This window comes from Trichomycterus rosablanca, chromosome 15 (genome assembly GCF_030014385.1).
Source record: "Trichomycterus rosablanca isolate fTriRos1 chromosome 15, fTriRos1.hap1, whole genome shotgun sequence".
NCBI classification, from domain to species: domain Eukaryota; kingdom Metazoa; phylum Chordata; class Actinopteri; order Siluriformes; family Trichomycteridae; genus Trichomycterus; species Trichomycterus rosablanca.
In genome coordinates, this window is record NC_086002.1 from 13,757,205 (window position 1) to 13,782,456 (window position 25,252).

At 40.8% G+C, this 25,252-nt stretch overlaps 1 protein-coding gene across 2 annotated transcripts in view; it reads right to left on the minus strand.

The window, feature by feature from the left end:
* The window catches only part of pcca (propionyl-CoA carboxylase subunit alpha), a 99,651-nt gene that overhangs the window by 73,116 nt on the left and 1,283 nt on the right, over window positions 1-25,252 (minus strand). For both annotated transcript variants that reach the window (XM_063010544.1, XM_063010543.1), the window contains exons 2-6: window positions 24,288-24,365; window positions 17,465-17,512; window positions 14,474-14,542; window positions 6,758-6,871; window positions 1,809-1,862 (exon numbers count right to left, since the gene is read on the minus strand). In XM_063010544.1, the coding sequence (XP_062866614.1) occupies window positions 1,809-1,862; window positions 6,758-6,871; window positions 14,474-14,542; window positions 17,465-17,512; window positions 24,288-24,365 (363 nt within the window). The remainder of the gene's footprint in view (window positions 1-1,808; window positions 1,863-6,757; window positions 6,872-14,473; window positions 14,543-17,464; window positions 17,513-24,287; window positions 24,366-25,252) is intronic.

A 25,252-nucleotide genomic window follows, 5' to 3' on the forward strand; every position in this document is an offset into this window, starting at 1 on the left:
CTGATTGTGCTTTTTTTAACTTACTTTTAAGTTTAGTTAATTGAGCCGCTCAGGTGGCGCAGCGGTAAAGTACGCTAGCGCACCAGAGTTGGGTTTCTAGATGCATCGTATCGAAACTCAGCTCTGCCTTTCCGACTGGGTTGGGCGGCAGTATGAACAACGTTTGGCTGTTGTTCAGGGGCTTAGAGGTAGAGTCGGATCATAGGTCCTCATAACTGGTACAACTGCGGCCCCTGCTGGTTGACTGACGGCGCCTGCACAGGGCTGAGGAATAACATTGAGAGGGGTGTGACCCTCCGTGCGCAGTGTCTCTCGATGTATGAACTCGGCTCGTGCAGGTGAAAAATGCAGGCTGTACTGATTGCGTGCCGGAGGGGGTGCAAGTCAGTTGAGTGGCGACCTCAAGCAGCGGCAAAAGGGTCGAATCAGTATAGAGGACACAATCAGGGTAATTGGACACGATTAGAATGGGGATATAAATTGGGGGGGGGAGTGGGAATAGATAATTAAAAAAATAAAATAAAATAAAAAATAAAATAAAAAATTTAGTTTATTGCATTAATTGATCTGGTATGAGTGTCTCATGCTCTGGTGGTGCAACAGTAAATTACACTAGCCCACTCGGATTGGCGTCATGTCCGGGTTGTGTAAGTGAATTGCACCTAGTGATTCCAGGAAAACAGGATCAGTTGTGACCCTGACCAGGATAAAACGCTGGTAAAACATGAAAATGAGCATAATTTACATTTTCAGCATTTAGCAGACACTTTTATCCAAAGTGACTTACAGTCATGACAGTATACAATGTAAGCAATTGAGGGTTAAGGGCCTTGCTCAAGGGGCCAACAGTGGCAACCTGGCAGAGGTGGGGCTTGAACCGGCAACCTTCTGATTACTAGTCCAGTACTTTAACCACTAGGCTACAACTGCCCTAATTTAAAGTAAACCAGCAGGTCGTTTTTTGATAAGGAGTGTATGAAGTGGAGTAAAGATGTAAATGCATGATATATTTACTCACAACTGACTGAGGAACTTTTTCCACCTTCTTGTTAGTGTACTAATTAAGAAATATTTATAAAACGTGATTATTTGATTTGTGTACAAAAAGTACAAACTACATCTTTGAACAATATTGCATTTTTGCACCTTGCTGCTATATAAACCTTACGCTGCAACCTGTACAATATATTTTTTTTACCTTACTTAACTCAGTACCATGTACAAGGCCAGCACTACTCCTGTATTTGGTCCTGGCCTCCTCAGTTTCTTTCGATTAGAAAAATCTCTTGTATTTATTGTACTGTTTTTTTACCTGCACTGTGTATATTGTGTTGTGTTGCACCCTGGTCCTGGAGGAACGTTGATTCGTTTTAATATGTACTTGTATATAGCTGAAATGGACTCTTGAAGTAGCAGCAAAGAACATGAATGAATATACCAGAAGGTATTTTGCTCCAAAACATCCAAGAATCATACCTAAAGAGTCAGCACATGACCAACAGTAAGTCAGTGTGAGCCATTAAGGAGTAAGACCCTTTTGGCCGCCCTGCTCTTATTTGGCTTGCAAATAACCTTCTCAACTCAGAGCTCATACCTTTAATTAAATTACTCCAGGGGGCCGCGAGCTGTTAATTACAAAAACAGAGAGCGTGTGAGTGTGTGTGTGTGCTGGAAGATCAGCATACAAGGGGGTCATTCTGAGCTGAACTGTAAAGCAAAGTCATTTGAATATTCTATTTGCAGACCACTCTCTCTTATCGATTCATTATTTTATTCTCTTACTCTATGAGGACGGTTAGCTCACTCACCAGCCTGCGGGCAAACTCTTTATTCTCTGAGAGGAAGCCGTATCCTGGATGGACCTGGAAAACAAAGGCATGAGGACTGTTAAGAGAAATAAGTCTTTATTACTAATCTTTACAACATACAAACTGGTCTGCAGATCACATCATGCTAACAGCTGTCAGTTATTAAAGTTACGTCCTGAATATAATGTTTACTGGGATAGTTTCACCCTCTGCATTACTCAGCAGATTATTTATTTATTTATTTCAAAAACAGTCATGGACAATTTAGTATCTCCAATTCACCTCACTTGCACGTCTTTGGACTGTGGGAGGAAACCGGAGCTCCCAGAGGAAACCCACGCAAAGGACCCGGACCGTTCCACCTGAGAATCAAACCCAGGACCTTCTTGCTGTGAGGTGACGGTGCTATGAACCAACCACCATGTCATGCCGCCCCTCAGTAGATTAATAAAAACACACACCGATCAGCCAGAACATTAAAACCACCTCCTGGTTTTTACACTCACTGTCTATTTTATCAGCTCCACTTACCATATAGAAGCACATTTTAATTCTACAATTACCGACTGTAGTCCATCTGTTTCTCTACATACTTTTTTAGCCTGCTTTCACCCTGTTATTTAATGGTCAGGAACACCACAGAGCAGGTATTATTTAGGTGGTGGATCATTCTCAGCACTGCAGTGACACTGACATGGTGGTGGTGTGTTAAGTGTGTGTTGTGCTGGTATAAGTGGATCAGACACAGCATCGCTGCGGGAGTTTTTAAATACCGTGTCCACTCACTGTCCACTCTATTAGACACTCCTACCTAGTTGGTTCACCTTGTAGATGTAAAGTCAAAGACGATCACTCATCTATTGCTGCTGTCTGAGTTGGTCATCTTCTAGACCTTCATTAGTGGTCACAAGACGCTGCCCGTGGGGCACTGTTGGCTGGATATATTTGTGGTTGGTGGACTATTCTCAGTCCAGCAGTGACAGTGAGGTGTTTAAAAACTCCAGCAGCATTGCTGTGTCTTATCCACTCATACCAGCACAAAACACACTAACACACCAACTCCATGTCAGTGTCACTGCAGTGCTGAGAATGATGCACCACCAAAATAATACCTGCTCTGTGGTGGTCCTGGGAGAGTCCTGACCATTGAAGAACAGGGTGAAAAGGGGCTAACGAAGCATGCGGAGAAATAGATGGACTACAGTCAGTAATTGTAGAACTACAAATGGTAAGCGGAGCTGATAACTAATGGACAGTGAGTGTAGAAACAAGGAGGTGGTTTTAATGTTATGGCTGATCAGTGTATATTATACCATTCTACACTGATATCAGTGTGACACACAAAGGTTGATGGACCGACAGTTATCGGCTAATTTGTATTGATATTAGGGCTGCACGATATTGGAAAAAACTGACATTGCGATATTTATTGTTCCTGCAATATATATTGCGATATTTATTGTTCCTGCGATATATATTGCGATATTTAAAAAATGCAGGAATTTTCACCACATTATTAATAATATTAATAATGCATGTATCTTACTCTAAATAAGGGGCTCATCTGTGAAAAGGCGTGGTGCCTACAAGGGATACAAAAGATTATGACAAGCTCCATCTTTGTACTTGGTTGAAACTGAGCATTAAACTAAAAAAGCTTCGATATCAAATGAGGGAATTAACAGGATTGACAAAATTGGTCATTTAATATTTTATTTCACAATCAAAACCTCTTCAAGTAGTAAACATAATTTTTTTTTAAACTATACAAACAAAAGAGCAGCTATACACCTGTTCCAAATCCGAGATGCCTTAGTTACTAAGCAGTTACAATACTGAGGCAGAACGAGTGAGAATCGAAAGCGTCCTTAGTGATGAAGGCAATCCCAGAATTCACTGCGGCATCTCTTCTCTCACAGAAAAATAAACATGGCTGACGATGCGGACAAAGTTATTTTCAAACGTAAATAAATAATTATTGATTTTTAACCAGTGTTTTTATTAGCAAATTTGGGCTTGTCAGCAAATGTAACAGTTTTCTGTACACGAATCGAGATGTTATGTTGACATGTTAGCGCCGTCCCACCTCATTCCATTGGTTTTATTGGCAAGATGCTAAATGCTAAACGCGAAACCCGATGGAATCGCTAAGTAGCGTGTTCCAATAACCTGCCTTTTAAGTCATTGACTTATTAGAATCCACTCTACTGAGGCAGCTGCCTATGTAGGTAGTACAGCAAGGTAGCTCACTAGGTTTTTGAACACACTGGTATTACATGGAAAATGAGAACGATGTGAATTTTCGTTTTGTGTCAAGCAGCAAAAAAGTTTTAGCATGACGTATTTGATTTAATTTGCATTAAGTAACATCGCACGTCCTGCGATGTGACTATCGCGCATGCACACATCGCGATGTCGATGCTGAAATGAAATATCGTGCAGCCCTAATTGATATTGTAAAAATTTTGCTTTGCCCCAATTGCAGAATCTTAGCTAACCATTAATTGCCATAGAAATAATTGTAAATAATGATTTCACTGCATTTTTTAAAGACTTTGTCACTTCTGTGGTTTAACAGGTTACAAATAGTCCACAGGTCTCTGCCAATAACGTCTGACAGTAGAGATGGACCGATCGGGGTTTTTGGCACCGATTCCGATCTCCGATCTCCTTTCAGGGACATCCGATCGGGGGGGGGGGGATTAGCAGTAAATAAACAGTAGATAAACTTAAAAAGAGCCTCACAGTAAAGATAAACCGGAGCAGCGCGCGCACGTGTGTGTGTGTGTGTGTGCCTTTAGAAGAGACGCTTTGTTCACAGTATCGCTATAAGTAATTCATTGATTCATGAGTTGATTCGTTTTTATGTGAAGCGTAAGTTTCTCTTCTCAGTTATCTCTCCGTGTTTACTGTTATTAATTAAATGTCGTGGTTTTAAATAAACACCAGCTACTACAGAACATTTTGTGTGACTCTCTTACATTAAAAAGCTCAATTAAAAAGCTTAATTAAACTGCTGTTACCACAGATCTGTAACCGAGTCAGACTCGTTCCGTCTAAGGAGCTAAAAGTTTTCTAAAAGTTCAGCAGATGATCCTGAACTAACGAATTTGGTAATGAATAAACTTTTGCCTCGGATTGGCTCTGTAACGTCTTCTGTTCTCATCTACATCACAAGTAAGAACCGCTTACGATTTACCAAAGTGAACCAGGAGTTTATATAACGTGCTGATAGAATCGACTCAGATGTGACCGGGTTGAATTATCTTTTTAAAGTAAATATTACAATCAGCAAAATTACATCGTATGTATGATGCACAACGTTAATGATGTTATTTTAGGTCATGAAGAGCTTTCACAATGGTTTCTGTACGATGGTTGATGAATGGTGATGTGATGGTTGGTGCTTCGTAGCTCAAAGTCTGGATCAATCCACTGAGCTGTTAACTTAACATGGTCTTTATATATCACACGATCGGATCGGCTACATTTAGGAAATATCGGCCGATCGCCGATAGCATATTTTGATTAAAAATCGGCCGATACCGATTCGTAGCCGATCGATCGTCCCATCTCTATCTGACAGTATAACATCAGTGATGGAATTATATTTGAATCAAGTTGAAGCGTTTGGTTGGCACGGCATATAACCGCTGTGCTATGACCATGTTGGACGCCCTGCCAGGTCATGGCACAGCGGCGAAACACTGAGGGGAAAGTCACAAATACCCCTTTTCCACCGACGCAGCACGGAGTCCGTTCCGGTTCCCGAACTTGACTTTGAACCGGTTCCACGTGTTTCCACCGGAAAAAAGAGATTCCAGACAGTGAACTAGCGGGCCAATCTGGCACCACAGAATACTTGTTTTTTCAGCCCGAACCGTGACGTCACCTGTGGGCGTGTCATGTTGTACAGCATAGCGACAGCAACAATGGCGTCGGCTGGTGTCTCGTATGGAGCTTAATGCTGCATTTTTATTTTTTAAACTTCACCTGATTATATTTCGAGCCAGTCTGCCGCTGATATTTTCAAAGCGCCTTTAAAAAGGTGAATTGTGTGATATTACGTGATAAGTGACCCGGACAGAACGAAACACGCTTAACGTGAAAAATAAAGCATGAAGCTTTTTCAACTCCCCGAGCTGCATAAACACCATACGTGAAGTACACAGATACATGTTGTATTTTAGACTGGATTTGATGTTTATTTCACACAGATGGATGTTCGTGTTGTGGAACTTTAGTGATCTTTCACTGCTCAAGCTGAGCGCTGAGCTAATCGGTTATTTGCGCCGAGAGTCGCGGTGAAACCGAAGCACAAAACGCTGCTCACGTTAATAAACTAAAGAAAACAACAACTGAGACAAACACGTCACGTCTTCTTATCACCGATAGTTAGATTGATGCTTTTTACATAAAAACAAACATCTGTAACAGCAGCACAAATGCTCACACATAATCTACACACTCCGCCATGATATTACTACTCTTAACTTTCGTTAAGTAACGCCCACCGTTGATGATGCGGACTTGGTTCTCAAAAACTGGTGGAAACGTGCGTCGGTTCTCTACAGAACACCAAGGTTCAGAGAAACCTGAACAGAACAGGTGGAATAGGGGTAATAGAGCATAGCATGTCTTTCTGTGTGCTGTGTGGATCACTTTACCATCTGGTGATAAAAGGCAGATGGCGAGAACTCGTGCCAGAAAGGGGGTGGTGCATGCAGCAGTGCAAAAATGCATTCGTATAGCGCTTTTTCTGACCATCAGCGAGCAAATTCATAGATTACAGTTCCGAAATGAGCAAGGTGGCGAGGTATAATTCAATATGGCCCCAAAGTCGAGCAAAATCTGTTACCGAGCGCCAAAAACTCATTCTAGTCTTTTAACAATCACTAAACAGGTGAACGTGGTTTAAAACAAAAGTTTAAGAAGTCATAAACACTCACAGCTTGAGCTCCTGTGCTACGAATGGCTTCCATGATGGCGTCCATGTTAAGATAGCTCTTACTGGTGGGTGCCGGACCTACACACACAGCCTCGTCCGCCATCTTCACATGGACCTAAAAATAAAAACACACACAAGTTATGATTTGGTATGGTACATGCTCTTTAGAATGTGTTTGCTTGTTTTACCAGAATGGTACACTGGGGTGCGCGTTTAGACACACACACCCCTGCCCATTAGAACCTGGTTTGGGCTAATGAAGTGACAGACGTCTCCCAGGGGAAGCATTAACGACGACAACTGCATCAACAGGGGAGCATCAGGACACACTCGCTAACCAGCTGCCACCTTTCACACTCCTTCACTTAACACGCCAACGCTAAAACGGAGACATGCGATGCGCCGCTCCGCTCGGGCTTTTTTCACGAGACTTGCTGCAAGGCAGGTCAAGAGCGCTGACCTCACAGGCATCCAAGGGCAGACAGTAAAGCAAGGAGGAATTAAAGCCTAGTGGTTAAGGTACTGTGCTAGTAATCTAAAGGTCGCTTGTTTAAGCCCCACCATTGCCAAGTTGCCACTGTTGGGCCCTTGAGCAATGCCCTTAACCCTCATTGGACCTCTTATTATGGGCTTTTTTTCCCCTTTTTCTCCCACTTTAGCGCATCCAATTTCTGCCCGTCAATCATCCTCTCACTAATGCTGGTCCCTGCTCCTGATTGTGGAGAACGAGGCTGCTCCACGCCCCCTCCGACACGTGCACAGCAATCGAACATCTTATCACCTACACTTGACGAGTGCAGTGCAGTGCAGTGCAGTACAGCGCTGTGTACGGAGAGCCACACCCTCTACCGCACTCCTTTCCCATCTCCGTGCAGGCGCCACCAACCAGCCAGCAGAGGTCGTCATCGCACTTGTCTTAGAGAGAGTCCCCATCCGGCTCAATCCCGCCCCTATCTGAACAACAGGCCGATCGTCGTTCATGTGGCCGCTCAGCCTCAGCCGCCAGGCAGAGCCGAGACTCGATACGATGTATTCGAGATCTCAGCTCTGGTGAACAGCGTGTGTTTTACAGCTGCGCCACCTGAGTGGCCCATTATGGGCATTTCTGATGCTAATTTGGTTATCAGAAATCACCGGGCAGAACTGGGCTGAACTAGAACATTATCTACTCCAGACTGTTCTTGATGGGTAAAGTTTGCATTGGGCTACATGTTGTGCAATACAGTAGATGTGACTGCCCCTTCCTTCCTGCGCAAGACACCATCTGATGTATGGCGTGACGGCAGATTACTGGCTCAATTTGTGATGTTTTGTATAAACCCAAGTATGGAGACACCTGACCATGACAATAAAGCCTTGGGTATTAAAATAAATATCCCACAATGTGAACATAACAGTCTCCACTCCTCAGAGAAGGCAGTGGTGGAAAAAACCCTTAATGAAATACCCCAGAGACTGGATTATTTAATTATTTATTAGGATTTTAATGTCATGTTTTACACTTTGGTTACATTCATGACAGGACAGGTAGTTACAGGTTACACAAGATTCACCAGTTCAAGTTTTTAATATCAAACACAGTCCCGGACAATTTTGTATCTCCAATTCACCTCACCTGCATGTATTTGTACTGTGGGAGGAAACCGGAGCAGACACAGGGAGAATATGCAAACTCCATACAGAAAGGACCTAGACCGCTACACCTGGGAATCAAACTCAGGACCTTCTTGTTGTGAGGTGACCGTGCCGCCCCAGAGACTGGATTATGAGTACAACACACAGAGACTCTGTAAATGCGATAACACGAAAAGAAAATAATCACCCATTATACTTCCATCAGTGACCTTGTAGGACAGTGGAAGATTCCAGCATTAACAGAGATTTCTTAGAACTGGGTTTTGGAGGTTATAGAATGTAATTGACACGCTTATTACATACACCACATACACATCCAGTAACATTCTATTGTAGCAGTATTCTTGGAATATGACTACTGGCAATCATGCCCTAAGCATATCTACATGGTTCAAGTTTGTTTGTTTATTGAGATTTTAATGTCATGTTTTACACTTTGGTTACATTCATGACAGGAAACGGTAGTTACTCATTACACAAGATTCATCAGTTCACAAGATTATATGGAACACAGTCTTTGACGATTTTGTATCTCCAATTCACCTCACTTGCATATCTTTGGACTGTGGGAGGAAACCGGAGGCCCCAGAGAAAACCCATGCAGACACCAAGACTGGATTAAGAGTAGAGTCTGTAGAGAATAATCGCATTAACAGAGTCTTACACAGAGACTCTGTAAAAGCGATAACACTTAATCGCGATAAAATAATCACCCTTTATACTCCCATCAGTGACCTTATAGAACAGTGAAAGAATCCACCATTAACAGAGATTTCTTATCTAGAACATAGGAACTGGTCTAAACCAGCTAGAACTGGGTTTTGGAGCTTATACAATGTATCTGACACACTTATCACGTACACCATCTGCACATCCAGTAACATTTAATTGTACTAGTATTCTTGGAATATTGGAATATGACTACTGGCAATCATGCCCTAAGCATATCAACATGTTCTAAGTAGTACTTGATTATGTATTAATACTTCATGAGATTTCAGAAAGTGTCAATGTTGCGATTCATACCAAAGGTGTTTAATGGGGTTGAGTTCAGGGCTCTGCACAAGCAGCTCGAGTTCCCATACACTGAGCACATACGTGTTTACTCACATACGTGAGCACTCATATTGTGGCATGTCACGCTGGCCACCCAGAGCATATAAATCCCAGGAACTGGACTTTTATACAGAGGGGGTTTAAATGTACAATGTAAACAAACATGAAGCCGCCAGATGTGTAACAACATCAATGATCAGGATTCACCAGGCTCTCGTCTCTAGAACAAGATTTAATTATGGAAGTTCTCGTTTTCATTATTCAATGTTACATTTGTAGCGCAGCTGTTGTACAGGTGATGCACATCTGTCTGCAAGGTTTCCTTTCCTCTAGTTTTCTTTCACCCCACAAAAATGCAGTAGGTGGATTTGCTGCTCTAACTGCTACTGGGTGCACCTCCACTAAAAGCACTTCCCATGGCTAGGCTGTTTCCAATATACACTAAATAGACAGAAGTATTGGGACACACCTGTTAATCATTAAATACAGATGTTTAATTTAGTCCCATTGCCACAGGTGCTTACAATCAAGCACCTCGCCATGCAATCGGCCTATACAAACATTTGTTAAAGGAATTCTAGCGTGGCTCTGTAATAGGACGCCATGGCTCCCAGTGAAGGGAAATCTTAATGCTTTAGCATCTAAAGACAATTTGGACAATCGTACGCTTTCAACTTTGTGGGAACAGTTTGGGGAAGTCCATTTTCTGTTCCAGCATGACTGTGCCCTGGGAAAGAAAGCAAGGTCCATAAAGGCATGATTAGGTAAGTTTGGTGTGGACTGGTGCTACTAGAGTGAGACGACACAAGCACCATGTTCAAATCCTGATTATTTTATTTGACCAATATACGAGGGATCTTCAAAAAGTTTCCACACTTTTCTATTTTGGTTGGAAGCGGTGAGGGCGGGAGGAGTAGTAATTGGTCATGTCTGAGAGACTGAGAAAGAGCTTATAGTCTGGTTTTAGCGCCATCTGATTTCCACCTTTTTGGACGCTCAAAGAAGCTTTAAGGGGAGGAAGATTTTCATGTGATGATGATGTGAAAGCTTTTTTTTTTTCTTTTTCTTATAGGGCCAACTGTAGCCTAGTGGTTAAGGTACTGGACCAGTGATCAGAGGGTCACTGGTTCAAGCCCCACCACTGCCAGGTTGCTGCTGTTGGGCCCTTGAGCAAGGCCCTTAACCCTTAATTGCTTAGACTGTAACAGTAATTGCTTTGGATAAAGGCATCTGCTAAATGCTGAAAATGTAATGTAAATGAAAGCAGCGGTGCATCAGTGGCTACACGCTCAACCAAAAACCAAATGCTGATGGCATTAAAAAGTTGGTATGATGCTGGAAAAATGCATCGGAAGGTGACTGATGTAGAAAAGTGATGTCATTTATTTTTGGAATTCTTAATAAACAAAGTTTAAAAAGTGAGGAAACTTTTTGAAGAACCATCATATCACCCATTTCACCCACAGGTATTCAGGTGCAATTCAGGTGCAATACAGGTCACTTGGCAATAGAACCAACCACACTAAATATGGAATCAGGAATTTTAAAACAATGTACCATAGGGGTACCAAGAAGTGGGAAAACGTCTTATGCTTCCCTAGCATGTATCTGTATAACTGCTACTGAGACACTGCAATCTGTCTGTCTATCTACAGGTCTATCTATTCTACTGGAACATTTTTATGGTGTTTTGTTGTGTTTTTTTTATGTTAAACAAATCTTGTAACATGACGCTCTGACAATAGTCCTCCAGACATCTGTGCAGTCTGTGATTTTACAGAGTAGTTTAATCAGGTTACATGTGTTCCGTCTGCCTCTTGTCTTTGTAAGGGCTCCAATCCTTCACACCATTTGTCTCGGGAGCTCAATAAACTCTGTTCTCCATCTGGCAGTAGATAGAAGAGGTTAACCTGAGGCAGTGAAGGATCGCCCACTGGCACTGTGTCCTCGGGCTGAAGGAAACCTGCGTTTCCTTTTGAAACTGATAAACTTCAGTGAAAATGAAATATATGGGAAAGGGTTGCGAGGCCCTGGGGATTGAAATTATCAGTGTTAATTAGGGCTGCTAAATTAATATATTTTAATCATGGTTACAGTTCTGTTATTTCACAATTAGTTAAATGGAATTGACTGTAAGCTTTTAATTTTCAAAATAATTGTTTTAATTACGGACTTTTTTAATCCGCTGTGGCGACCCGTAAATACAAAACCGGCTGGAAAAAAAATCCAATATATATAAATATATAAGTATATATATATATATATATATATATATATATATATATACAGTGTATCACAAAAGTGAGTACACCCCTCACATTTCTGCAAATATTTCAATATATCTTTTCATGGGACAACACTATAGACATGAAACTTGGATATAACTTAGAGTAGTCAGTGTACAACTTGTATAGCAGTGTAGATTTACTGTCTTCTGAAAATAACTCAACACACAGCCATTAATGTCTAAATAGCTGGCAACATAAGTGAGTACACCCCACAGTGAACATGTCCAAATTGTGCCCAAAGTGTCAATATTTTGTGTGACCACCATTATTATCCAGCACTGCCTTAACCCTCCTGGGCATGGAATTCACCAGAGCTGCACAGGTTGCTACTGGAATCCTCTTCCACTCCTCCATGATGACATCACGGAGCTGGTGGATGTTAGACACCTTGAACTCCTCCACCTTCCACTTGAGGATGCGCCACAGGTGCTCAATTGGGTTTAGTCCATCACCTTTACCTTCCTCAGCAAGGCAGTTGTCATCTTGGAGGTTGTGTTTGGGGTCGTTATCCTGTTGGAAAACTGCCATGAGGCCCAGTTTTCGAAGGGAGGGGATCATGCTCTGTTTCAGAATGTCACAGTACATGTTGGAATTCATGTTTCCCTCAATAAACTGCAGCTCCCCAGTGCCAGCAACACTCATGCAGCCCAAGACCATGATGCTACCACCACCATGCTTGACTGTAGGCAAGATACAGTTGTCTTGGTACTTCTCACCAGGGCGCCACCACACATGCTGGACACCATCTGAGCCAAACAAGTTTATCTTGGTCTCGTCAGACCACAGGGCATTCCAGTAATCCATGTTCTTGGACTGCTTGTCTTCAGCAAACTGTTTGCGGGCTTTCTTGTGCGTCAGCTTCCTTCTGGGATGACGACCATGCAGACCGAGTTGATGCAGTGTGCGGCGTATGGTCTGAGCACTGACAGGCTGACCTCCCACGTCTTCAACCTCTGCAGCAATGCTGGCAGCACTCATGTGTCTATTTTTTAAAGCCAACCTCTGGATATGACGCCGAACACGTGGACTCAACTTCTTTGGTCGACCCTGGCGAAGCCTGTTCCGAGTGGAACCTGTCCTGGAAAACCGCTGTATGACCTTGGCCACCATGCTGTAGCTCAGTTTCAGGGTGTTAGCAATCTTCTTATAGCCCAGGCCATCTTTGTGGAGAGCAACAATTCTATTTCTCACATCCTCAGAGAGTTCTTTGCCATGAGGTGCCATGTTGAATATCCAGTGGCCAGTATGAGAGAATTGTACCCAAAACACCAAATTTAACAGCCCTGCTCCCCATTTACACCTGGGACCTTGACACATGACACCAGGGAGGGACAACGACACATTTGGGCACAATTTGGACATGTTCACTGTGGGGTGTACTCACTTATGTTGCCAGCTATTTAGACATTAATGGCTGTGTGTTGAGTTATTTTCAGAAGACAGTAAATCTACACTGCTATACAAGCTGTACACTGACTACTCTAAGTTATATCCAAGTTTCATGTCTATAGTGTTGTCCAATGAAAAGTTATATTGAAATATTTGCAGAAATGTGAGGGGTGTACTCACTTTTGTGATACACTGTATATATATATATATATATATATATATATATATATATATATACATATACATATATATATATATTATATTTTTTGATGATGGCATGAGCACAACAATGGTGTCTCATCTATTTTATACAATATTTTACAAGTAATTGTACTTACATTACCTATTTAATACATTAACAGCTCATTATTATGACTAAAAATAAAGCTTAGATGTTTTATTAAACTATTTTTAAATTTAAAATAAAAAGGTTTTATGTATTTAAAAATAATTACATAATAAAATGCAACAGGTTGTCATTTTAACCTTACTTTTTATTACTAGTTCATGTAAAAATCTAATTATAATTAAGTAAATTAATAAATATTTTATTCATGTCTGAACAATATAAATTTTATAGTATCTTTTGTGTAGTATATTTTAATTTTCTTGTTCAATAGCAATATTTCCCTCTATTAATTCTATACTATGGGGATAAAAATTCCCATTGTTTTATTTAAAACAACAGCATGTGATCACTTATAAACAAAGGTATAAAAGAGGTTATATTAAATATAATTGTAAATATAAAAAAAAAAAGCAGCTTCACCTTAATAAAAAAAAAAAAAGTAATTGATGTCACCATGTGTCTTTTGACACCAGTTGAACACAAATCTGAACCCAGTTTAAGTCTAGAGGTCATGTTAACAAGACAAATAGCCATGTATACACACAAAATTTGGGTATGGATTACTACCCCCCCCCCCCCCCCCCCCTCCACTAAAATTCAAAAAGGCCATCCCCAAAGCCCAACAAATATGGACTTCTAACCCAAACTCCACTCGTATGCATATACGCGGCTCCCCTGCTGCTCTGTTTAAGAGAATCTTTATTTAAGAGCTCTTTAGAAGCACCCAATCAAATGCACAACATCCCTCCATCCCCCTCTTTTACTCCGTTGCTCGTCCCCTCCTCCGCAGACAGCAGGAGGGACGGTGTGAAAAGCCTCTCCATACATATGGAAGAGGGGGATGAGTGACAGCCATCAGTCACGGGGGTAGAACTGCAAATGAAAGCCCCGGCTTTCTCTACATGTGTTAGAACAACTTTACAGACCTTGTCGATTTGGAAAAAATATCTAAATAAGTTTTAGAGTTTAGGGTGGATTAGTGTAGGTGAAATGTACTCACTGCACTGGAGTCCACGTCACTGTGCACGGCCACTGTCTTTATTCCCATCTCTTTACATGTTTTTATCACCTGAGGGCAAAACAGAGAATAATTAAGGGTTAATCTATTAACATGCATTCAGTTTGAGTTTGATTTAGGAAGGTGACCACCTATAAGAACTGATTGTCATTTAATTTAAAGCTATGAAAACTGGGTTCAGTTTTAGAGCATATTTGTCAAAAAAAATCATAGCATGACATTGGTCAATCTAAAAAAATAGATAAGTTAATTCTTTACAAAACCTGTTAGAACCAAAGTGGCCTTTTTTTTTTTTTTTTTTTTTTGGAAATGGAAAAGATTGGAATAAAGTGTTAGTAAATAAGTACAAGTCAGCCTAAGTGTTTAGTAAAAAGGTGGGTTTTTAATCGCAATTGAGGGTTAAGGGCCTTGCTCAGGGACCCAACAGTGGCAACTTGGTGGTGACGGGGCTCGAACCGGCAACCTTCAGTTTACTAGTCCAGTACCTTAACCACTGAGCTATCACTGGCCCCTCTATATAGAGAAAGTGCTGATTTGAAGCATGTCCAAACCCACCCTCAGTGTGCAGTGCCAGCTCTGTTTAAAGACACATTTTAAGATTATAAATGAATGGGAACATTTATATTACACACAAAAAACACAAACGCATCATTGCATCATGTCCCAGTATTAAGGTTTATTAACCAATAAAACAAGTGATTTGGTGATATGAACCTCGATGATTTTTTTTTATGGGACTATATGTTTAGTCTGTATGTCAACTGATACCCGACAAAGATGGGCAGTTATCAAATAAAAGAAATTGAGAAAATTACTAAAAATAAAATAAAGTAATACATTTTAAAATATAAACTAATATGAGCTCTAAAAAATAAAAAAGAAATAAAAAAGATAAAAATTAAAAAATCTGTAGAACTAGATGATATTTGGTGTTAAAGGTTCTATAATCTTATTATACAAAGTAAAATAATTTTAATAGTCCTAATAATAATAATAATCCTTATTAGTGATTATAATTAACTATTGCTTGTGACTATCAGGAAAGTCACTTAGAAAACCTCTAAGTGGTCTCCTTGCCAAGGTCACTATAAAATTTCAGTGATCTCATACTAAAATGAAATTGACTAAAAATAAGTGTGTCGTGTATTAGAAGCTACAATAACACAGGCCTCACTGTCTAAAGTCAGGTGAATTTTGTAGAAAAAGGCTGCCAAGCAAGACTTAAAGCTCAGATCAAGTTTGTTGCTGATCATATTGATGAGTAAAAGCCTTTCGGAGGGGAGATTTGTGCTCAGATAAAACAAGGGTTGAGATTTTCTGTGGTGATTGTACCACATTTTAAAGACAGGATGGAGTAATAAGGAAATGGACCAGACTGCACCAGATCCTCGACCAGACAGTAGCAGTCACTGATGCAGTGGCTGGTGTAATAATACTGCAGTGCCACCCCAGTGCTAGTGATCACATGTGGAACTGAATCTAATATAAAGGTATTTGGACTAATGTAGTGAAGGACAACCAATCAAAAGCCTTTTTTTTTTTTTTTTTCAAAAGCCAATATTTAGGACAAAAAGCAGGTAACAGTGTTTTTCGGCTGGTAAATTACTTATGTGGACACAATATAAAACAGCTGTTCATATGACTTCCCATTTGGACGCATATATTTATTTGAGTTTTACGCCACTTCATAAACATGATTGTGTCATTTATGGAATGATCGTTCTCTGACGTTCAGTTCTTTTTATTATTTCTTGTTTCTATTTGTCCATTTAGATTTTTATTTTTATTACTGGCAGGAAGTTTAGGATTGCTCTTGCGTTTTGTCGTATGAGGGTTTCAAGGTATGTATGGTTGTTGGATACACTATATAACATAGCTGGCCATTATTTTTTGACTCATTTTAAGATTTCTATCATCAATATGCATGTTATTTATATAGTAGGTAGAATGACTGTATTTTTTTTTTAGGTTCTGGCGGTTTCAGAGTATGTTTTATTTTTTGTATGACTTGTTAAATATCTGTGGTTGATTTTACTCTCATAAGTACATAGAACATAAAACATTTTTATTTCACCATGTATATAGTGAAGGGTGTGAGTACTATAAGCTTTGCTTGGCCCCACAAAATGACACAATATATGATGGAATCAATACACGTGAAACAGGTGCAATTTATACAATGTTTATTATTAATATAATATTAATATAATGTTATACAATTATCGTTAGCTCTCCCTTTAACAAATAAACATGACGTTTGCAGTCTCCCAGTCACCACTGATGAAGTGCACAGTTAGAAGCAGTTTTTGTGGGGGGGTACTGAGGTGAAGATTTCCTTGTAGTTGTTTGTACTGTAGAATGGCAAGTTGTAGCCTGGTGGTTAAGGGTACTGGACTAGAAAGGTTGCTGGTTCAAACCTTACCACTGCCAGGTTGCCACTGTTGGGCCCTTGAGCAAGGCCCTTAACCCTCAATTGCTTAGACTGTGTAAGTCGCTTTGGATAAAAGCGTCTGCTAAATGCTGAAAATGTAAATGTAAAATGGTGACATGAGTAGAGGATATGTTTGATAAAAGTTCTTGATTTACAGAGGGGGCAAGTGGGGGCCTGGTCTCCTTTTAGCAGGTGTGTATGGGTCAGTTTGGTGTGTCCTATGCAGCATCTTGTACATATACATTGTTAAAATTGGTTGGTCTTTATCAGCATTTATGCTAGGGTGGATGGATACAATTAACAAAATATATAAAATGGATATAAAATCTTAAAGGAAATGTTTATTTCCACCCTATCGATATGTCATAAAAGCTCTGGGTATTTTTAAGATGTTTCTGTAATCTTCTAATCTCCAGTCATGACCTTGGCCTGCTGAAAGTGACCTCATGAATGTGGTGATGGTATCTGAAGAGCGACACCTGTAAATGCCTGAGGAACTTTCCTCCAGGTAGCTCACAATCACTGAAATGCGGTGCACTTACCCTGCAGGCGATCTCCCCTCTGTTTGCGATGAGGATCTTATCAAAGGTCTGCAGGAAGAAACGCACAACACACGGACATTAGTGCATTCGTTTTGACGACAGACTCATTCGCCCAGAGTGTTTGTGTGCGAGCGTGAGGACTTTCTCTTCCACTGCTGAATCACTGCTGGTCGTGTGTGAACCTGGATGAATGAGCAACAATTTTATTTACTCATTGTTTTCATGTGTCCTATTTATCGGCCTATGTATTTATTTCTTTACCTTTCTACACATCTTTCTGGATACACACTCTATGGCCAAATCAATCAAATCAATGGACAATATTATGAAATCTGCACCCACAACCTTCTGGGAAGGCTTTCCAGAAGATTTTTAAGTGTATTTTGATGTGTGTCTCTGGGTATTTGTACCTACTATTATTTAAAAACACCATTTTAAATAGAGGCGCTGATGATATGAAGGCCTGGCTTAAAATAAGTCTTTCAATTCATCTCAGTTGTGATCAGTGAAGGCCACTGAAGCTTCTTCACAGCAAACTAATCAAACCATGTCTATAGAAATGTCTTTGTGCATGCTGAATCATAAAGGGCCTTCCCTAAACTGGTGCCATAAAACACCAGAACTCAATAATGAGCGCATGCCTCAATACTTTATCATATAGTGTATATTAATTTCGGGCGGCACGGTGGCTAAGTGGGTAGCACTGTCGCCTCACAGCAAGAAGGTCCTGGGTTCGATCCCCATTCATTTCGGTTCGATCCCCGGATGGGGCGGTCCGTGTCCTTTCTGTGCGGAGTTTGCATGTTCTCCTCGTGTCTGCGTGGGTTTCCTCCGGGTGCTCCGGTTTCTTCCGACAGTCCAAAAACATGCAGCCAGGTTAACTGGAGACACTGAATTTTCCTATAGGTACCTAGCCGCTAGGATGCATAAACCAGTGCATTGTAGTGCCGGTGCCAAGCCCGGATAAATAGGGAGGGTTGTGTCAGGAAGGGCATCCGGCGTAAAAACTGTGCCAAATTAATAATGCGGATCATGAGCTCGACCCCTAACGGGAGCAGCCGAGGGAATACATAGATAGAGTGTATATTCATTTAATTGCATAGAAATCCACATATCTACCAAACAACCTGTTTGATTCTATTAAATTAGATACACTTTACATACAAAAGTATATGTGGACACTTGACCATGTGCTCGTTGGACATCCTCATTTCCAAAACTAATGGTATTAAAGTAGAGTGGCCACCAGAACAGTATGTGATCTGTTCAGCTATACCAACAGCCACTCTTCTGAGATAACTTTTCACAAGACACAAGAACGTCTGTGGGAATTTGTGCCCATTCAGTCAAAAGAGAATTTGTATGACTAGGCACTGATGAACAAGAAAGCATCAATTGATGTTCCGGTTCATTCCAAAGCAGTTCAGTGGGGTCGAGGTCAGGGCTCTGTGCAGACCACTGGAGTTTCTTTAATCAAGCAGTCATGCTGGAACAGAAAAAGGCCTTCCCTAAACTGTCGCTGCAAAGTTAGAAGCATAGAATTTCCTTTATATAATTTATTTGATTACACCTGTTAGCAACTGCTGTGGCTGAAACACAAGAATTAAATAATTAGAAAGGGTGTCCAAATACTTTTGTCCATAGAGCGCATATCTATTTATATCCAACTATGTACATGTCCATTCATCAATTTTATATTTTTTTTGTCAAACGACACCCCCATAGGAAGTCCACTGATCAGTGTGTGTGTTGTTCTAGAATAAGTGTATCAGGTGCAGCAGTGTTGTTGGGATAAATATTGTTTAAACTTCCCAGCCTCTTAATTAGGACTGGTTGCAGGTGTACAGCTGTACAAAGGCCAGCTGTAGCCTAGTAGTTAAGGTACTGGACTAGTAATCAAAAAGTTCGCTGGTTCAAGCCTCACCACTGCCATGTTACTGCTGTTGGGCCCTTGAGCAAGGCCCTTAACCCTCAATTGCTCAGACTGTATAGTGTAAGTCGCTTTGGATAAAAGTTTCCTTTTTTATAGACAGTGTGTCGATTCTCCTCTAGTCTTATCAGTGGACACTGTTGGCTTTAAATTGGGTTGAAGCACTGAAACAACACTGCTGCACCTGCTGCACTCATACCAGTACAGCACACACTGCAATTACAGAAATGAGAATGGTCCCACCTCCATATAATGTTAGTGTAGGTGTAGAGAGCAACCGACAGGCTTCAGTCAGTAATTGTGTACCCACAAAGTGCTTGGTGAGAGATCATTCTCCTGTCTCATGGTACCCAGATCCCTGTACGTCATCTATCCATACTGCTTTTAAATTGACAGTGGTAGTCTAGTGTGTAGAGCTTTGGGCTATCAATTGAAAGGTTGAGAGTTCGAATCCCAGCTCTGTTATGCACCCACAGTTGGGCCCTAAAGCAAGGCCCTTAAAACTCTCTGCTCCAGGGGCGCCATACGATGACTGACCCTGCGCTCTGACCCCAGCTTCCAAACTAGCTGGGATGTGCAAAGAAAGGATTTTGTTGTACTGTACACCTGTGTGTATACACCGATCGAGCATAACATTATGACCACCTTCCTAATATTGTGTTGGTCCCCCTTTTGCTGCCCCATACACAAAAATCTGGGATGCACTGTGTATTCTGACACCTTTCTATCAGAACCAGCATTAACTTCTTCAGCAATTTGAGCTACAGTAGCTCGTCTGTTGGCTCGTGCATCAATGAGCCTTGGCCACCCATGACCCTGTCGCCGGTTTACCACTGTTCCTTCCGTGGACCACTTTTGATAGATACTGACCACTGCAGACCGGGAACACCCCACAAGAGCTGCAGTTTTGGAGATGCTCTGACCCAGTCGTCTAGCCATCACAATTTGGTCCTTGTTAAACTCGCTCAAATCCTCACGCTTACCCATTTTTCCTGCTTCTAACACATCAACTTTAAGAATAAAATGTTCACTTGACGCGTAATATATCCCACCCACTAACAGGTGCCATGATTAAGAGATAATCAGTGTTATTCACTTCACCTGTCAGTGGTCAAAATGTTATGCATTGGCGGTGTATAACAACATCGTACCTCTAAAACTATCATTTTTAGTAAGAACACGCACAATATTTACCCCGAAGCTTTACCGAATTCCACCCCTCCACTCCCCACACACAAAGCCTCTGGGCACACGCTGTTTGAAGGAAGCAGATCAAAGAAACTGAGATGTTGTTTTTGTTGGAGATTGGGCAGCTGGAGATGTTCGTTTAAAAAAGAAACTGTGCCGTGTGTGTGTGTGTGAGAGAGAGAGAGAGAGAGAGAGAGAGAGAGAAATACTTTCATACAGTGTATCACAAAAGTAAGTACACCCCTCACATTTCTGCAAATATTTCATTATATCTTTTCATGGGACAACACTATAGAAATCAAACTTGGATATAACTTAGAGTAGTCAGTGTACAACTTGTATAGCAGTGTAGATTTACTGTCTTCTGAAAATAACTCAACACACAGCCATTAATGTCTAAATGGCTGGCAACATAAGTGAGTACACCCCACAGTGAACATGTCCAAATTGTGCTCAAAGTGTCAATATTTTGTGTGACCACCATTATTATCCAGCACTGCCTTAACCCTCCTGGGCATGGAATTCACCAGAGCTGCACAGGTTGCTACTGGAATCCTCTTCCACTGCTCCATGATGACATCACGGAGCTGGTGGATGTTAGACACCTTGAACTCCTCCACCTTCCACTTGAGGATGCGCCACAGGTGCTCAATTGGGTTTAGTCCATCACCTTTACCTTCAGCTTCCTCAGCAAGGCAGTTGTCATCTTGGAGGTTGTGTTTGGGGTCGTTATCGTGTTGGAAAACTGCCATGAGGCCCAGTTTTCGAAGGGAGGGGATCATGCTCTGTTTCAGAATGTCACAGTACATGTTGGAATTCATGTTTCCCTCAATAAACTGCAGCTCCCCAGTGCCAGCAACACTCATGCAGCCCAAGACCATGATGCTACCACCACCATGCTTGACTGTAGGCAAGATACAGTTGTCTTGGTACTTCTCACCAGGGCGCCGCCACACATGCTGGACACCATCTGAGCCAAACAAGTTTATCTTGGTCTCGTCAGACCACAGGGCATTCCAGTAATCCATGTTCTTGGACTGCTTGTCTTCAGCAAACTGTTTGCGGGCTTTCTTGTGCGTCAGCTTCCTTCTGGGATGACGACCATGCAGACCGAGTTGATGCAGTGTGCGGCGTATGGTCTGAGCACTGACAGGATGACCTCCCACGTCTTCAACCTCTGCAGCAATGCTGGCAGCACTCATGTGTCTATTTTTTAAAGCCAACCTCTGGATATGACACCGAACACGTGGACTCAACTTCTTTGGTCGACCCTGGCGAAGCCTGTTCCGAGTGGAACCTGTCCTGGAAAACCGCTGTATGACCTTGGCCACCATGCTGTAGCTCAGTTTCAGGGTGTTAGCAATCTTCTTATAGCCCAGGCCATCTTTGTGGAGAGCAACAATTCTATTTCTCACATCCTCAGAGAGTTATTTGCCATGAGGTGCCATGTTGAATATCCAGTGGCCAGTATGAGAGAATTGTACCCAAAACACCAAATTTAACAGCCCTGCTCCCCATTTACACCTGGGACCTTGACACATGACACCAGGGAGGGACAACGACACATTTGGGCACAATTTGGACATGTTCACTGTGGGGTGTACTCACTTATGTTGCCAGCTATTTAGACATTAATGGCTGTGTGTTGAGTTATTTTCAGAAGACAGTAAATCTACACTGCTATACAAGCTGTACACTGACTACTCTAAGTTATATCCAAGTTTCATGTCTATAGTGTTGTCCCATGAAAAGATATAATGAATTATTTGCAGAAATGTGAGGGGTGATACACTTTTGTGATACACTGTACATTCTGCCACTTCAATGAATATTTATAAATATATGTACTATATACATACATCAACTTATATTCATTCATTGTCTATTTTCCCAGTGTTTTATCCTGGTCAGGGTTTCAGTGAGTCCAATTAATTGGACGAAAGGCAGGAAACTCCTCATAATTAGGACAATTTTTAGTAGCTCTAATTTACCTGACTGCATGTCTTTGGACTGTGGGAGGAAACCAGAGCACCCAGACACAACCAACGTAGACACTGGGTGAACATGCAAACTCTACACAGAAAGGACCCTGGCCACCAGGCTAGGGAATCAAACCCAGGCCCTACTTGCTGTGAGGCGACAATCCTACCCACTGTGCCGCCCAGTAAAGCCATACTCATACATACAACGATATTTTATATCTCTTAATAAGGAAATTTCTAATTACTCATAAATCATTATGACTATACATAGTAACTTCTCTATGCCCATATAAAACGAGCCGCCTTGACTGCACCCATTCAAAAGTAAATTTAAAAAAAAAAAACAGTTGAGAAACCAAACACTGGGTTACTATCAGGATAAGGCTCATAGAGCATGATCTAGCACTCAGTTTATGAAGACTAGACTACACATCTGTTAATATTTACTGCAATGAACACTTTACTACAGTTTAGTGTATTACATATTACATATCTCATCTAACAATATTTACTGCCAGGATACTTTTAAAGTTTTTATATTACATACTACATTTTTATTCTATTTATTTAATTACATAGTGTGTACAACATTACTTGTGTACTTTAATACTTTGTACTTGAATACTTGTGTACTTTAGAGCTGGTGTAACTGACTTTCCCTATGGGATTAATAACACCATCTATCTATCTATCCATCCATCCATCCATCCATCCATCCATCCATCCATCCATCCATCTATCTATCTATCTATCAGTTGTCCTCTCAGCATACAGTCAGCTGTCCCCAAGGTATCAACAAATACTAGAACTGCTAAGAATTCAAAGCTGCAGGAGCAAGAGTGGCACTGGCCACAGTCATGCAAGCTTTATATGTATTTTTATTTATTTATTAGAATTTTAACATCATGTTTTACAGATTTTGGTTACATTCATGACAGGACATGTAGTTACTAATTACACAAGATGTATTGGTTCAAGTCTTTTAATATCAAACACTTTCATGGACAAATTTGTGTCTCCAATTCACCCCACTTGCACGTCTTTGGACTGTGGGAGGAAACCGGAGCTCCTGGAAGAAACCCATGCAGACACAGGGAGAACATGCAAACTCCACATAGAAAGCCAGGGTTTTTTTTGCTGATTACACGGACCAAGAAAAGCAGGATCAGGGGTTTCTGTCTTAAACAGTATCCTTTAAACCCATGGAGATACAAAACTCATTTGACTGTGAACAGTGGCTAATTAAAAAATGTCCTCTTGGCATAATGCAACAGTTTGTTTTTCCCTTGTTTTAGGCAGGGGGTCACTGTTGCAGATAGTTTTTGATGGGTGCAGTCAAACTAGCCCTATTATAGGTACAAAAAAGTCACAATTTTTTTGTACCTATAATATGTACAAATCACAATCTATAAGAAAGAATACGAAGGCCATGCCACACAGTTAAGTGACTTTAGATATAATAAAGAATTAGAACTATAAGATGCTGTATGTATATTGTTAATCTGTCGATTGTATTTCAAGGAAATGCACGATATATATTTTTGAGGAACGTAACAATCATTTTGTTGCAAAAATCATTAAATTGTGTCCCTTATAAAGGTATATGTAAACTTTTGACTTTACCAATATGTACCCAAACATCAACCATATTAGTTCCTTTCCAGACCTGATTTTTGCAGACAGAGGTGATAAGATTTAAGATTTCTGATAAGCTCTAGATTACCTTCTCGTTGGGGTCGTATACAGTGGAGTAACACACATGGCGGCTTATGAGCCAGCACGCCGGCCGCAGTGAGCCGTGCTGAAACGCAAAGTGTAATATGATTACTTTTTGTATCATTCAGTTTGATTAGATTAGATTCAACTTTGTCACTGTGCAGAGTAAATGAGTACAAAGCCAATGAAATGCAGTAGCATCTAACCAGAAGTGCAAGATAGAGATTATTTACATATATTACAGTCAAAGTGCAGAAGTGACCAGATAGTGAAATGAGGAGACATATAGGAATATTAAAAATATTAAACAGATAATGTTGATTGTACAGTGTATATACTAATATGTATTTACAGAGTAATGGAAGGTGACTAAAGTGGCTACATGAATGGCTAATGAATGAGAATAAATAAAGTATCGCAGATATATACAGTATATACATTATTGTTGTGTTGGTGTAAGTAGTGCAATAGTGCCATGTGATTATATTGTAGAAGGCAGCAACATGCAAATGATCATTCTGAATCTAAACCGTAATTATGTGCCTCAATTTGTGATTGCTCTTACACTCCGTCCCACTTTTCAACACCAATCTATCAGTCAGCAAACACATGATCAGTGTGTAGCATTTGTTACTTTCATTTTACACTGGAGTCAAAAAAAAAATGCAGTGTAATATTGCAAATACTTTAGGTCATTCACCATCTACTGGTTCAGTCTGTATGTTTGTTTGTTTATTAGGATTTTAACGTCATGTTTTACACTTTGGTTACATTCATGACAGGAACGGTAGTTACTCATTACACAAGGTTCATCAGTTCACAAGTTTATATCAAACACAGTCCTGGACAATTTAGTGTCTCCAATTCACCTTACTTGCATGTCTTTGGACTGTGGGAGGAAACCGGAGCACCCGGAGGAAACCCACGCGGACATGGGGAGAACATGCAAACTCCGCACAGAAAGGGCCCAGG